This window comes from Notothenia coriiceps, unplaced genomic scaffold (genome assembly GCF_000735185.1).
Source record: "Notothenia coriiceps isolate Sejong01 unplaced genomic scaffold, NC01 NC01_scaffold00002653, whole genome shotgun sequence".
Classification (NCBI taxonomy): Eukaryota; Metazoa; Chordata; class Actinopteri; order Perciformes; family Nototheniidae; genus Notothenia; species Notothenia coriiceps.
The window spans coordinates 41,624-59,237 of NW_011335354.1; the positions used below are offsets into that span (position 1 = coordinate 41,624).

At 39.1% G+C, this 17,614-nt stretch overlaps 2 protein-coding genes across 2 annotated transcripts in view; both read right to left on the reverse strand.

The window, feature by feature from the left end:
* Window positions 1-1,461, reverse strand: part of pdk3a (pyruvate dehydrogenase kinase, isozyme 3a) — a 12,724-nt gene extending 11,263 nt beyond the window's left edge. Inside the window, exon 1 of the mRNA XM_010765759.1 lies at window positions 1,071-1,461. Within this exon, the coding sequence (XP_010764061.1) occupies window positions 1,071-1,173 (103 nt within the window). The 5' untranslated portion in view covers window positions 1,174-1,461. The remainder of the gene's footprint in view (window positions 1-1,070) is intronic.
* A 1,769-nt stretch (window positions 1,462-3,230) lies between these two features.
* On the reverse strand, window positions 3,231-15,697 carry LOC104940780 (organic solute transporter subunit alpha-like). The gene is given in 7 exon segments (XM_010765757.1): window positions 3,231-3,502; window positions 4,026-4,131; window positions 5,823-6,123; window positions 8,326-8,484; window positions 9,919-9,992; window positions 10,856-11,007; window positions 15,474-15,697. Coding segments are annotated over 7 exon segments (1,011 nt in total). The 5' UTR covers window positions 15,544-15,697; the 3' UTR covers window positions 3,231-3,353.
* Window positions 15,698-17,614: the final 1,917 nt, after the last annotated feature.

Sequence of the window (17,614 nt, forward strand, 5' to 3'; positions counted from 1 at the left end):
CTACTACTACTACTACTACACAACACTACCACTACTACACTACACACACACACACACACACACACACACACACACACACACACACACACACACACACACACACACACACACACACACACACACACACACACACACACACAAAGCCTCGAGTGTTGCTTACAGCGCTGTCATCTCACATTTCAAGTCTCATCGTTAAGTTATTATTGACTCATGCAGAGAGAGGACAAACACTGAGTGCAGGTACTTAGAAAGAGCCTTCTAGGAACTTTAATTTGTGTAATACAAAACTTCAATTAATCAAGTCCTGAAAACAGCATCTAAAGATCGACATCAACCTGAAAGTAAAGACATCAGCAGAAGCAAAACCACAGTCAAAACTGCTGCACTCAAAAGCTGACTGAAGTAAAAGTACACATTAAATATTAAAGAAATATTTTTTTTTTGTATACTACTAAAGTAACTTCACTCCGTATGCAAAAGGGTGCATATCAGAATAATACCTTATATATTATTGGATTAAATTGTGTTTATAACTATTATATTACAGCTGGTACATACTGCTATCTAAAGCTGTAATAATACACCTAATGTATTGTATCATTTGAATACCTGAATCTGTAAATGAAATTAAGTTATCATTAAATGAAGTTAAGATGAAGTATGAAGTACTGTAGCATAACATGTAAAATAAAAAAGGTACAAATAAGTACTTCCTGTTACTGGCAAACATGAGTAACTTATTTGCACCATTGTGTCACTTGCACTATTGTATGTAAGTATGTTGTAAGGTGCATTGCTTCATTGCTTTCACTTTGACACTACATCTTGTAAATCTTGCAGTTTAAAAAACCCATGTAAGTAGTCCTTCACTGCAGACCAACATCTCTATTAATTAAGCAGAGAGTCACGTGTCCACATAGTAAACACCTGCGGAGCCTTCATCATGCACAGTGCTGTTTGTGCAGATAGATGACACCATAACAAAGTGTAATGCTACAAAATGCAATGAATAAACACAATGAAAGAATGCAAGGCCCCTGATATCATCAAGTCTTAAAGATGAAACTCACCAAAATCCAGAAACTGCTTAATGGAGAGAGGGGAGGGGGAGAACCTGGAGTAAAACTCGATTTTAGGGTTGGTGCTTTTCAGCAGAGACACGAAGATCCTCATTGTGCAAGTTTAATTTAACGATGATGCCTCAGAATGAAATTCAGAACACACACATCTCATCCCCGTTAGTATTGACAGCAGAACCCGGAAAGTCCTGCTCTCTCCTGCGTCACAGAGGCTCCCGGCCCGCGGGCCACCGGAGGACAGACAGCAGAGAGGAGGGTGAGAATTAATGTCCATAAGGGAGCAGAAACACACCGACGATATGTTGCAAAGAAGGATTCCTGGATCTATATCGTTGAACATTCAGTCCATGACAACATCTTCATGCTAGACGTGATCAAAGGTCGACTTCCTGTTACAGTTTTTCAAAATAAAACAACAGGCTGGAGGAACTAATGGACAGCACAACGTCATCTCAAGGTGCTTCACAAAGCTAAAAGGAGAAAATAATCAAATAAAAAAATCTTCCCGCGCCCGCCCTGCAGTACCTCCGCGACCCACCAGGGGTCACTCCCCACAGTTTGAAAACCACTGATAGAACCACTACAGATATCTTAGATTCTATTTTATTTTGAAGGAACATTCTTCAGAGTTCCCTTTTTTTGCATCAGCTTGACAGTTGAACCAGATTCAACCGCACTTGACTCTGGCTTGTTGATGCACTGCGGTGATTGGCTAAAAATCAGGAAGTGGGTGAAAGCGATGACTCTATTGGACCTGCTGCCTGTCAATCACCGTGTTTACGTTGCCTTGTTTATCTGCAGCCTCTTACCGTAATACAGCAGGTTATTTCCACCGTCTGTTTACATTACACATGTGATTTGGTGACTGGCTTAAAACTGGTTGACTGATGCAAAATGTCCCATTGCATGGTAGGAAGGCTATTGTCATGGCAACTACCTGTAAGAGTATTAAGGCAGGTATGGATTATTATGATATATTTAGGTTATTTACTACACTGAAAGTATGTAGGTAAATGTAGGGAAATACTATTAAAATATCTTATTTTGTTAGATTATTATGACTTGTGTAAGTAGTATTATTATGTTGGTTGAGGTCTCATGACTTATAAGTAACTCAATAAATATTACAATAAACATATACCTAGATACACTTGTTCTTTATTTTATGCTTTTATTGTAAAGTTTGTAAAAAAAAATACTATTATTAGTCAGAAATGCCATCACAATTACCGAAACGAGACACCTTCACAACGTCAACATTATTAAAAATAAAAATAAATACAATCATTTTCATTCACAATTGAACGATTTGAATTCCCAAATTTTATATTTAAAAAACAGATTTGAAGCAATTCAACAATTACCAATAAGCTATGCTTGTTTATGATTGGAATAGTGTGTGTGAAGTTGTACTTCCTCCCAGACATGATGAATATGTACTGTATGTCTGCGGTGACTTAATAAATATTGAATATGTTAATATTAATTGTACAAACAGTTCCAGTACAAGACAGCCTCTGGTCGTAAACATGGGCAGCTCATGATAAGCAGGTGTCCTCCAGATTTAGGTTCTTACTGCCCCCTAGCGGTGAGTGTGTGAAACTGAAAATATGAATGACACCGCAGAGAGGCATGCAGTGTAAAATGCTGAAAATACAAGATACAAATTCAATGTATTTCATTTACGACTCACAGGAAGACAGGTATAAATAAGTTGTGGGTTTCACATTATGTTTGGGTTCCTATCATTTCTTGTGATTTCCTAGAACGTAATTTATACTTCGATTTGTTATTAATACTTACACACTCTTTTGGTCAATGTTCATAAAGTAGCCTGAAGAGAATAGTCACACACACATACAGAGAAAAATCTAAATTTCTACTTATAAATAATAAATAAAACAATGTTTAGTTTTAACTGAGCAGTCACTTCAGTTGCACTTTTTACCACCGTTTCTTCTCCAGGACAATTATGAACATGTAAATGTCAATAATGTATAAATGCATCGTCTCTTTTTTTGGTAAAAATCTAATTGAAATGACAAAAATGGGAACAAATATAACTGCTGGGGTGTGATTTGTGTGAGCAGTCAATCAATCAGTTTTGTACAAAGCTTGAATTTTAATGAACACACTCAAGATTAATTTACATATAATTCATAAACATGTATCTTTATTGACTTATATAATCTCTTAACCAAACACTTGCAGGTCATAAAACACACACACACATACCACACACACACATACCACACACACACACACACACACTCCTCATGCAGACCCGTGTACTGCCACCATCTTGGTGTTTTCGTTGATTTCTCTCTGCTCGTCCGGTAACGGGTCGTACTGTCGGCGGTAAAGCAGCCGCGTCACCAGCGTGATGAGGAACATCTCCAGGACCAAAAGCTGCTGACTCATCACTGAGGAGAGACATGAGTCAGCACTTTGTCACACATTTGTCTCAAAACGTAATTGGTTCCTTGAAATAAGGTCTGTGATTAACACAAGCTGTTTTACAACAGAAAATACGTCAGTAAATTAATCAATTGTACATTTTTAAGCGTTTAAGTGTCACTTCAGGCCTTTTCATTCGAGTCTATCTTCAATATTATGTCTTGTTTTACATAACTCGGTCTATCTGTGTCTGTAGGTTACTCCTAAATCCCCCAAAAGTCAGCATTACATAATACCTCCAAATAATATTTAAACATAACATTTAATAAAACTGATTTATAGAGCATTTTATCACTAAAATATGTCAAAATTCCTATTTCACACATCTGGTCTTAAAACCTTCACCCTATTGAAGCCTGTAGTGCCTCCCCCTAAAACAACTGATTGCTCACAAGTGACTAAATGAAACTACAGATGTTTTCAGATACTTATAATAACATTTGAATGCTTTATTGATTTGAATGCATGCGTTTCTCCGTGTTGACTCACTGTATCCTCTGGACGTGGCGGAGAAGGGCGGAGTGCAGGCGATGGTGCCGTTCAACGCCAAGATGTTGATGATGGCTGTCTGCAGCTGGCTCAAGATCAGCACCAGCTACACACACACACACACACACACACACACACACACACACACACACACACACACACACACACACACACACACACACACACACACACACACACACACACACACACACACACACACACACACACACACACACACACACACACACACACACACACACACACACACACACACACTACTACTACTACTAACTAACGTAACTAACTAACTACTACGTACGTACGTACGTACGTACGTACGTACGTACGTACTACGTACGTACGTACGTACGTACGTACGTACGTACGTACGTACGTACGTACGTACGTACGTACGTACGTACGTACGTACGTACGTACGTACGTACGACGACGAACGTAACGTACGTACGTACGTACGTACGTTACGTTACGTACGTACGTACGTACGTACGTACGTACGTACGTACGTACGTACGTACGTANACTCCCTTTAATTGACATCATTAATAGATAGTTTAGCTTCTCACCATCATTTGCTGTGGACCACTGATGTTAACGATCGTAACTGAAAGGCTGCCTGCTAAATGTAAACATTCAGCCACGTGACTTGCAAACTCTCGTGAGAGTCTTACACAAGACGGATCCTTTCTAGCCATAACCCTGCTGCCCAGCCACAGCACCGGAAATGGAACTGCTGGGAGAAAAACTGGACGTTTCTCAATCTCGAGGATACTGGCATCCAAGCCAATATTTCAAGGATGCTACGTCATCAAGTGGCGCAGCAGGACCGTTCCAATGTCCAGCATACTCGGAATTCCACCGAGGCCGCGTCCTTGGTTTGGGGGTAATTTCGAGGCTGCACATGGGTAGACTTCGCGTCCTTAAAATCCCCAACAATGCTTTGCGCACAGACCAATTTCAAAAACCCTTGCGGAGAATGGCTGAACCGACGCAGCACACATTTAAATGTAAGTATGTAGTGGCGTAGAACATGTGTTGGTAAATATGTTACTTTCTTACATTTATTATCACCAAAAATGTGTTCCGTGATAGTAAAGCAAGTTCATAATTAGATAGACATCGTGAGGTATTTATTTTCGATACAGTTTATGTTGAAACCGTTAGAGAGAGTGGCACACTTGTTAGCCTGTTCCATTCTTCTTCGTTTTCCGAAGCCGTGGCTTGGAAGTATACTTGCTTCGTTTCTGAAGGAAGTGACTTGGAATTACGCGACTACCAAACCAGCATCCTCGCGATTGACAAACACCCAGTGACTATCAGAGATGTAACGTTATCTTTGATAATATTTCATCTCCTCATTTTTCGTCAACGAAAGTAAAGACAGAGCATTAACCAATCACACAAGCTCATAATGTCTCGAGTAGTGAGGAACATGAATTACCAACACATGAACCCATTAAATCATCATGACTCAAACGCATAATTAGTTACAATTTAATTAAGCATGTTAATTAATTAATTAGAGACAGAGAGGATAATTATCATTGCTTAAGACGAGTGAATCCTCGAAGGACTGATAACGATGTTTAATATCCATATTAATAATGTATTTATTGAATTATTTTGCACAAGATATAAAAAGGTTTTGGGCAAGTGTTAAATACTTATACACCACTTTATATATTTAAATATACACAGTTTTGCAAATGTATTTTTACCTATCGAAGAATAAATATATTTATATAACATTTTTTCTTCTTAATGCACGTTTTTTACTTCTTACATTTACTTAAATATTGAATTATAAAATGGAATCAAACTGATTTCACTCAGGGAAGAACAAAGCAATCTGATTTTGGTAATAATTGCTGCAGGGCAACTTCTAGAAAATGACATGCAAACAACAGTTGGGAATCTGTAATAAATGAGAATAGCACTGAGAGTTTTTCCGTGGTATAGACTCACGTCGGACAGGTCGAAGGTGCCGTTGGTCCACAGCACAATGGAGAGGATGGTGAAGACAATCTTCAGGACGGCAAACTGGAAGGAGCCCAGTTTGAGCAGGAAGAGCGTGCGCCTGGAGGACGAACAGAGGAAACGTTTCAGAGACGCTGCTGATGACAGATAATGCTTTTAATCCCCAAAGGTATAACAAAAAACTCCTGAAAAGTCTAATGTGAAAACCCAGCAATGCCAGCATCCTGAATTATTACCGCAGGATGTTAGGAACAATTCAGGGCACATCTATTGTCTACAAGCAACAACAACAACAACATTAAAACTCCCTCTTGGTGCATCATACCGCTGCTGGGAAACTGGGCGCTGCATTCAAGAAAAAAGGAGCGTTTACAAGAAACAACTTTGTGTTATTTTCACTGTTCAGCAGCGCATAACGGTAAATAGGAACATGTGTTTGGCATATGCAATTATGATAATGATCCATATGACATGTTAGACGCTTTTATCCAAAGTGACTTACATTCTCAATACTGCGGGCAATCCCCACAAGAGCACTTTGGGGTGAAGTGTCTCAGGGACACAACGACATGCTGACTGCAGTGGGGTTTGAACCTATGCTCCCCTGATCCCAACACCAACGCACAACCCACTGCGCCACACACCTCCTAATATTGAATATAAGTCGTGAACATTTAGGTACGATAAGTAGATACCATCAAAAATAATCCTGGGTCATGTCCTTCGACCCTATCATAGGATAAATGAATCACTTCAGGTCATTTACACATGTCGTACAATAAGTTGTAAAGTAAAAAAGAGGTTATTCATACAATAAGTTGATTTTTTTGGTTAGAATTGCACATATTTAAACCTCATTTTCCTGCTATAGACTTCAAAAAACTATTCACGACAACACACACTGTTACGATACACACTGGACCCTGTCTTTAAACAGTTGAACGACCAGGAGTTTGTCAACCTGCCTTCACATCTCTGAGCTTAGGCAATCTCCAAACAGACCAAAACCACATCAAAGTGCACGACTGTGACCCCTGAAAACAACACGTTGGTCAATCAGCAACGTGGTATTATAGCTCTGATTTAAAGATAATTACTATGTGTATTATTTTCGAAAATATAGCTCAAGTGGCTCTATGGCTAATGCTAACTTTTCTGTTGTAATTCAGGCAAATGACGACTTTCCAATAAACCTGGCACGAGTTACTTCAAACACTCGTTTCAAACTGATAAAAAGACAGAAAGTTGATTGTGTTATAACGTTTACTAAGGAGACTCGAGGAGATACATGCAATGCGAGTCAATTGCATTCATGGGAAACACAGCAGGTTGAAATAATTGAATTGAAAAATGCTGTACTGCTAAGATAAGCTAATGGGTTGCTGGCAGTTCACTGAATGGACACACATGAGAGTGATTTCAAGCTCCCCATGTGACTCCTGGCTAGGAGTAAGGAATTTCCCCGAACTATATTTGAAGACTACAATATACTCCCTAAGGAAAGCCAGGGTTTGGTTATCATTCTGCTCGATCTTGAAACCAAATAGACAGCTAGAAGATAAATCTCATGTTTACAGTACTGACTGACTCAGCAGTTGATACCAAAACACCTGAGACAGAGAGCAGTAAGCAGAACATTATAAAAAGATAATTACAAAGAAAGAAATATAAGTCGAGCGGTTGTCCTGTTGGCTAACCACTAACATCGGTCTCCTTAAACAAAAATGATGAGACTCTTTTCAATAAAAATGAGTATCGGGCAAAGGTCAATTATAACAGTGTACTGATGTGTTTCAACTTGTACAATTTTGCTTTTGGTAAGAAACTGGATTAATGGCAGTTGTTGGAAGATATTTTTACAGGTATTTTAAAAAGGTGTTAGACAGGGAATTTGATCTGAGCTCCTCCAACAGTGCAACATATATAACAAAATACAAAAATACAAGATAAAAAGTAGTGCAAAAAAGTCTAATACTGGCACTAAACAGATTTCTTGCACCATTGAAAATGTGAATCTAATTAACAGATGATTGAAATAAACAAAAAGAAAAAAAATGCACTATGATGCCAGTATATCTCAGTTTACCGTGTGATTTACAGTACTGACTGACTCAACACATAACAAAACATCTCCTAAAAGACTACAGGAGCAGATTTCTAAATCCCCAGCGTGCGTTGGGAACTCTCCAACAACTTGCTGCTGCTTAAACCAACATGTGCTCCTCAGCTCACACCGGGGGCTTGCTAGAGATACAGAGTTTGATGAAAAGCAGAACATTGATGCCAGTATATCTCAGTTTACCGTGTGATTTCCACGTGAGGCAGGCAGAGGCAGCAGCAGCAGCACGGCCCGGTGCTTATCTTCAGTTTATATCTGCCCGCTCGCTTCAGGAAGCCCTCGTCCCCCCCCACCTCCTCCACCATGAGGATCAGGAACTTGAACACCACCACCGCAAAGTAGCTGTGGTGAGGAAGGGGATGAGAAATGAGAAGACGTGCAGGAACATTCACTACAACTGCACAGAGATGGCAAAAGTACACATCCTTTACTCAAGTACAGATACTCGTGTTTAAACATACTCTGGTGAAAGTAGAAGTACTGACTAAACTTCTTTACTCAAGTCAAAGTAAAGAACTTTGAAATGTACTTCAGTAAAAAGTACCCATAACTAACTAACTAGCAGCTGTTTTAAAGAGTACCTGACCTCCCTTTATATTAATAGAACAATAATGTCATTGTTAGCTAATGAATGTTTCCATGCTGAACAACGGCAACATGACAACGTTTTCATTGGTCCCTCTTCTTTAGAGAAGACCAGGAAATGATGGATACACGGATCGTGTTCAAATCAATAGGCACGCAATGACTCTAAATAATAATGACCACGCCACCAAACACACATTCAGACTAAAGGAACCAGCCTGTTTGGAAAATGAGAGAAATAGAAAGTACAGGTATTTGTGTTCAACATGTAAGAAGTAGAAAGTACAGGTATTTGTGTTCAACATGTAAGAAGTAGAAAGTACAGGTATTTGTGTTCAACATGTGAGAAGTAGAAAGTACAGGTATTTGTGTTCAACATGTAAGAAGTAGAAAGTACAGGTATTTGAGTTCAAAATGTAAGAAGTAAAAGTCAAAAGTCGCGGAGTAAAGTACTGATATCAGAAACATTTACAGTAACGAAGTTTGCAACACATATTTCTCTTGCCTGTTTACAGACCTTGTAGAAGACGGTACACCACAGGAATGACATGCATTTGGAAAGAGAGGACTTTTGAATTATCTAAAGGGTGTAACCATAGGATTTGCATCATCCTGTGTTTCATATTAATCGCAGTATGCACGGCTGGCACCCCTACGGCGAAGAAACTACGCAGAGAAATGTCACTAAGGGATGAGTCCTGTTTACAGAATTTGTGATGTACTATTTTCCGTTCTCGTGAAAAAATAAAAGTGTGTTTGTTCAAAGTTTTGCAACTCTTATAACAGTGACATTGAGGGTAGACCATGGGGGCATCATGACTTCATTTGGAAAAGGTTCCGTTTAAGACATCAAGCATCAGGGTTTATTCATGCATATTGGTTCTTGCTAGCGATGTAAACAGCTTAGCAGGGGTAATTCTGTGGAACAAGTCTGTCTAAATGACTTGTTTACATGAGTATAGGTAGATGAGTCAGTGAGAGGGGAAGACAAGAAGAAATTAGCACATGTTTTAGAGCTCAGAGAGGGCCAAAAGCCAAAACTTCCCCACACGTTGCACAACAGCACCACTGTTTTCTATAAATGTCAGCGGGCTATGAGGTTCAGGTTCCCCATGTGTGGCTCTGTGGGTGAACAGCAACACACAGCTCAGTGAGATCTGGAAGCTGAGACAAAGGGAAACAGAAACCCACCATGCTGAGGTCATATCAGTGAACATGGTGGCTCTGGGGATCCACATCCCAACACACGACATGGTGCCGATCACCTGGAAAACAGAGGAGAGACTGTGAGAAATAATCAATATGTTGATCTTTTAAAGGACATCATTTACTATAACAGCGTTTTCCCACGGACCGGATGTGGGCGACACCTTGGAGTTCTGGTTTCAGGTTGTTATTTGTTTTTAGCCTCACAGTAGTATGTAGCTAACAGTATATTGTGTATGTGATTACAAGGAGAATGACGCGTGGAGATACTAAACACATCAAACTCTCACTCATCGACTCTGCATTACTACTATGATGTGTTTAAGGAGCAACAAACATCATGGCTACGTCATCAGAGGACTACAGAAGAAGACCCGTCCACGTCAGCCAATGGGAGAAGACTAAATACGAGTGGGCACATAAAAAACACGATGTTAGATAGAGAAACTTTTTTATATATATCCTGCTGCTATGGACAATTGTGCACTCCCATCTTTTTTTAATATATCCTGCTTACTGAAGTAAACGGTTATTTTGTGGGTTTTTTGTAAATGATTGAGTGTTCTTGCGTTTTAATGTGTGAGTTTTTTATACCTCGGGACTGCGGGAAACAGTATTTCGATCTTTCTGTGTGTACAAACATATTTTGAGATTGTCAATAAAGTTGACTTTGACTTTGAGAAACGTTCTCTTTTATTCATGCAACAGCTAACTGCTTAAAGTGGACTGTGGACCAGTGAATTGAATAGAGGAACCACAGGTGTGTTCCCTTGTAAACCTATCATACTATTGCATTAATAAATACTGTTAAACTTTCAAGAAGCTTCCTGGTCTTCTTTGGACTAACTCTTGGTCTTCAAACAAAGAATACACGACAAGAGGATCCTTTTTACCCGACAGTGCACTCAGAGTCTCTACCTACCGGTGCCGCCCCGTTCACCCAGATGATCACACTTTTCTTGTTGTTGGGCACTTTCCTATAGATGTACACACACTCCTCCATGAAGACCAGCATGGACACGGCGGCCATGAAGGTGAGTATAGAGTAGAGGACGATGCCGAAAATGTCCAACTCTGGAAGAGACAGAAGAGAAGTTACAATGAATGATCTGCTGTCAGACGTGAGCTGGGATTCTGCACAGGAGATTGAGATTGATGAGATCTTTATGAAGGTAATGGGTAATTATATTAGCCTTGAAATGTTTATACAGGCAGGAGGAATGAATGACTGCCAGAGAATAACAAGTAGGGTAAAGAAAATAGAGAAAATCTAATTTTATAGGTATAATATTACCATGTTCAGCATCTTAGATTAGCGTGTTAGCATGGTAGCACTTTCTAAATTACTTACATTTCAAATCTAAGGATGATGCATGTCATTAGTTTTAAGTACATTTACTCAGGTACTTAAAAACAAGGTACTTGGATGTTGGATTTCAGATTAATAAACTATAATCAATAAATAATGTATCAATTATTATTATTATTATTATTAGCTAAAATTAATATTTATATATTGAAATATAAAATAAGTTCCTGTATTAGCAGATATATATTGAAGGGATAAACACATTATGCATCAATTATTGAAAGGTCCCATGTCATGGCCATGTCTACTGATCATAATTCCATTGTTGAGGTCTACTAGAATAGATTTATATTGTTCAATGTTCCAAACTCTCATTGGTTTCTCATACAGCATCTCTGTATAGTATGTGTATTCACTCTCTGTCCTAAACGGCTTGTTGGAGCTCCCGCGGACAGGTCACTATACCCAAAATACGTCACTATGGGGAATGTCCAACGAGGCGTTCTGGGGCAGCATAGACTGGTCTTCTCTGTGTTAGAGTTTGACTCCCTACAGGGTGTACTTTGAGGGTTTGTGACTCTGCAGACCGTTTACATGCAGAAAAACCTTCAGAACACACAAGGGGACGGGTAACAACCAGAAAAGCATGACATGGGACCTTTAAATCCTCTAATATATCATAAATTGTTACTTGATCAATAACAAAGAGAGCCAGATGTTGAGGGATTGTTTCTTATAGTAAATATTGAAGTGAAACCACAGATGAAGATCAAATGCATATGTTGGTTGCAATAGAGAAGCTAGTTGACTGAGTGAAGTCTTCTGCTTCCTGCATTTGCTTGTCTTGATTCTCATAACGCCGTATGCAACACAGGCTTTTTGAGCTTTCATCAAAACACAAGATTATTTATTCCCCAGCCTGGCGAACAAACAGACCCGGCAAAGACAAAGATGGAAAGGGCGCTATTTTTCAAGATTCTGCAGAAGTCGTAAAATGATCAAAGCACGCAGGTAGTATTATTCACACTGATGGGAAGTAACAAGGTGTCCTTTCCAGGAATCAGCAGGAAAGAGAGAGTAATGAAACTGTGGGAGGAAGGGGAGAGTAAAGTGCTTCAACATGCTGACAGTAAATTGTCCGTTTTTTCCCGAAATGCGTCATTTATTCTCTGGTATCCAAAGTCATCAGGAGATAATCAGCAAACACAGAAACATTCATCTCCCTATAGCTGGCCCTCTGTTGCATTTGTTGCTTTTTAATCCACAGCATACTTTGGTAATTGTTTCTGTACTCTGCTGTCTCATTATTCTAATTCATCTATTTAAACTACTGAGTAAAACTTCAGTGGTGCTATTCGTAAACATCTTTGTGCAATAAAGAGACTTAAGATGGTTTTGTTCACTGACTAAACTGGTCCAGATGTTACTTGTGAGACTTTATTTAAAGCCCAAACAATGCAATGTGTTTTTGGAGTACTACCAATATCTATTTTAGGTAATCCTATAATAATACATCAACCTTTTTCGCGTGCAAAACACAAAATAATTGACATTTTAAACAAGAATCTATTCTGACATATATATTAAATATACGTTTGTGGTGGACCATATTCTTAAATTACCCATAGCATTTTAGTTTCTTATCTACTGGCTGATATACATGTCATTATGTACTGTATAAAATAATATCTGCATATATCCGGTGCTTTGATTACACATAATGAGTAGTCCGTCTGTACAAATGAGTGGTAGATGTTGAGAATGAGAACGGTCACTCTTAGTCATGAAGTACAGCATCAAAAAGAAAAAGGCAACATAAAAATAATTAAATAATGCACACAACGTCAATTTATGAAGCTAGGAAACAACAATGTAAGAGTGCAATTTGATTAAAATGTATTTAAACGTTACTGTGGAGGAATCACCATTCTCAAAAAGCATTTATTAGTCTCCCTTTCATTGTAAGTTCACACAAAACACATTCACTAAGTGACTTATTGCATTTAAGTCATTAATAATGAGCTCTATTTCACTGGATTTTCTCCCTACAGCAGGGGTCTCAAATACACAGTGGGCCAACATTAAAAAATGGGTACTAGTCGAGGGCCGGACTGGTTCAATGTTTATTGCAAAACTTATTGAAATGAACTTATTGCACAGATTAAACCTGGAACTAACACAGCTTAAATTATTGCCTATAAAAACAACATTAAATAATCAGTTGCATTCATTTCTTATGGCTCTATCTGCAGCTTTTCCAGAGTCATTTCTTATGATTACATTTTCCCACAGGCCAACAACAGCTTCAACAAAACTATTTCCCTCAAAGAAAAAGCAAACCTGCCCTGTTGTCGCAAAGAAAAAAAAGTGCAGAAGGAAACATGTAAACTCAGGTTGCTGCTCTGTGATGCTAGTTCAAGCCAGATACTTCTTGGCATCTCATCTTGGGTGCAAGGTCAACAATGTTTGGGCTCAGGCTCTGAGCTGAGGAGACCCTCAGGATGGAGTGAAGGTGTGCGTGCAATATACCGGCGGGCCAGATCTAATAGGAATTAGAAATTATCCTGCGGGCCGAAATTAAATCCACCAAGGGCCTGATTTGGCCCCCGGGCCTTGAGTTTGACACATGTGCTCTACAGGATGTTAAAACCTCAGGGTTTTCTGAGCAGTGAGTGTAACGGATAAGTCAGAAAGCCTATAAAACCTGAATTCACACCGCCACCCGGGTTGAATGGATTAGCGGATTATCTGATAAATTGTGGAAGTTGTAAACACACTGAGCTCTGAACACGTTGCGTTAATGTGTTGTTCACTGCAGACGTGGGATGGGAATAAGTATATTTACTCAAGAAAGTAGGCTGACTATGTCAAATGTTGAGGTACTTGTAATTTAGTATATCCATTTTATGCTGCATAAAGTTTGAAGGAGTGTGTTTTTTAATTGCCATTGCCGATATTTAGAGAGCATGGCAGCCATTGGACGATACAAAAAGTCTATATACGGTTGATTTTCTTGCATTGGATAAAATACAACCCTTAATAAAAAAGAACTGCTGAATTTAAATGAACGTTTGTTTCATTATGTTAATCTTGGGATTGTCTGGTGTCTTGTTGGCTTTAGTAGATGTTCACTCTGTCTGCAGGGCACCTTTTAAATTAAGGGAAAAGTATCAAGAAAAAGTTTGCACAGGCAATCGAAAAACTAATCTTTTAAAATGTAACTTTTAAGTTTTAACGGCGGCAACTAGCAAGATTTAGATGCATCTCCTTGTTTCTGAGACATATTGTGTAAACTAACATTGATTTGAAATAAATATAAGTGTTTATATTGGAAGTTGGGGCTCGACCCCCCTCAAAATACATAATTATTCAACACTTAATAAATAAGAATTGCTGAATTTAAATGAACATTTGTTTAATACTGTTAATCATGGGATTGTCTTAGTGTTCTTTAGTAGATCTGCACTCCACAAATCTGCATTTATTTCAGATTTAATCATGTACCAAATAAAAAAATTCACACAGGCAATCTAAAACAAACCTTATAAAAAGTAAAAGCAACTTATGAATCAAAAATAAAAAGTTTAAGTTGACAACTAGCAGTGTTTAGATGCATCTCCTTGGTTCTGAGGCATATTGTGTAAAGTAACATTGTTTTTCGAAAAATACAAAATGCTATGGTTTATTTTCTTGCATTGGATAAAATTCAAGAGTTAATAAATAAGAATGGCTGAACATAAATGAACATTTGTTTAATGTTAATCATGGGATTGTCTTTGCTGTCTTCAGTAGATCTGCACTCCACAAATCGGCACTTTTTTAGATTTAAAACATGTACCGAATAAAAAATGTAATCCAAAAACAACCCTTGTAAAAAGTAAAAGCAAATAATGAATCAAAAACAAAGTTAACAACTAGCAGCAGATGAACGCATCTCATTGGTTCTGAGAGACATTGTGTAAACTAACATTGATTTAAAAATAAATGTAAGTGTTTATATTGGGGGTTTGGGGCTCGACCCCCCTCAAAATACATTATTATTCCGGCCCTGAAAACCACCGTCCTGCAAAGTGAAATTCAGGGACTTCTAGGAATCCTTGAAGCGTGATTTAATCCCCTCCACACCACCAGTTTAACCTCTTTTTCTCCGCTGTTCCCACTTCAAACTCCACAAAGGCTTCAGTAAATGATCAATAATACGGATGCAGGTCTTTAATCAGAGTTTACTCACTGAGGATGACGTCGATGGCGAGAGGAGGCTTCTGCAGGCAACTCGGGTCGATGGTGGTTTCGTTGTCCATGTTGGAGGTTTTTTTCACAAATGCACCAAAGTGATCTGTTACATCCACAGTGTTTCCTCTCCTCTCTCCTCCTCCGGTCCTCACAAGAAACTCCTCAAAGTTTCCACAGAGGGATATCAGCCTCCCGGGCCCAGAGACACTTGCTGCCCGCCCTGGACCCGCCCCCTCCGGCTGTCATAGGCCGAGGAGCCGCTCCACTGCTCCAGTCTGGGGATCAGAGGAGAGGGGGGTCATGCACAACTTTATATGGACAAGGAAGGTAATAAAAACAGGGTTAGATATGGTCTTAAATTAAACCTGCCCTCATTTTGTTTAGACTTTGTTCAATCTTGTGAAATGTCTCAGCCTTTCTGAATGCATGATTTAAAGATCCACAATGTGTACTAATAACAATCAGTGCATGACATTAAGGATTTTGGCAGATGGCCCTGTGGGCCATCTAAGCTAATTTACAGATGGCCCTGAGCCCAATAGAGATTGCCCTGAAAAATGCGCGCGGACGAAATGACGCACGAAGGGTTTGGGGGGCCTCCCCCTAGAACATTTAGATTTTTGCAGGTCTTAGATGCTGTCTGGTGCATTCTATAAACTGAATTATAAGATGAACCACCACAATATTACAATTTCAATTGTATTCTTCATTCCACTTGTTTGTGTTTGCTCGCTTGCATGCCCTGCATAGCTATAATAAATACTTAAGTTGTTGGTTGTTGTTTCCATCTGATGAAGGCAAATGCCTTCCCAGATGTAAAAAAGTAGAAAACATTACATGCATTTATAACTGCCAAAACAAACATTATTTAAACTATTATGGCTCCTGTTAAAAAATGTTGTAATGTTATCTACTGTAAGTTGGTCGAATGAATGCTTCCTCATCCGGAAGCTGACCGAGCAGACCCGAGCAGCAGNTAGACTGAATTATAAGATGAACCACCACAATATTACAATTTCAATTGTATTCTTCATTTCACTTGTTTGTGTTTGCTCGCTTGCATGCCCTGCATAGCTATAAGAAATATGAAGTTGTTGGTCAAGACACTTTCCATCTGATGAAGGCAAATGCCTTCCCAGATGTAAAAAGTAGAAACATTACATTCAGTTGTAACTGCCAAAACAAACATTATTTACGCTATTATGGCCCCTGTTAAAAATGTTTGCAATGTTATCTAATGTAAGTTGGTCGAAGGAATGACTCCTCATCCAGAAGCTGACCGAGCAGACCCGAGCAGCCGAGTGCATCCGCGAAGCACGCACAATGGCGACGTCAGAGTTCCCGTTAGCAAGCAAATCTAAATCTCTTCGGTCAAAATGATTTCCCTATTAGCGCAATACCGCTTCAGTTGCGCCACTTATGTGACAGACAAGAGTAGTCAATTCTAATGTCTAACACTTAATGTGGAGAAAGAGATGTGCTGTATGGGTTGATTGTGCGTTGATCTGTTGCTAATGCCTCGGGGTTCCGGTGTGCATGTAAACAAATGCATAATGCTGCGCTATACTTTGTGGCCTCACCCAGTTGCATAGCGACACTTATTGTTTAGGTCACGGTGTCTTTTAATAAGCAGGTAGTCATTTCATTAACTAAAACTAGCTGGACCTGATCGATATGGACATAAACGCGAGTGAAGTCTAATCTGACGGGAGAGAGAGATCAGCTGCTGCTGACGAGTCGACACGCAGCTCTGCATGATCACATGCAGCGGTGAGCGGAACAAAACACACACTTCGAATATCACACGTAGCTATTTTAATTACCTCTCAAACTACCTAAACTAGTTAAAGATATGTTTAGTTTTACTGTCGGGTCACTCATTACTGGATCCGCGAGCTGCATGATACTGGTATAATAGATTGCCCGATCGGGCAACCAGCAGGTGAGGCTTCATGGCCCGAGCTAAATACTAGATGGCCCCTGGCCATCGGGCAGTCCTTAATGTCGAGCCCTGAACAATACTAGGGATCGTTAAGGTTTTAACGGTACTTTATCGATACCGCTTATCGGTCCGGTCTTTTAACGGTACTCTTATCGGTTCTTTTGGAGAAAAAAATAAGGTAAACTAACTAAACAAAT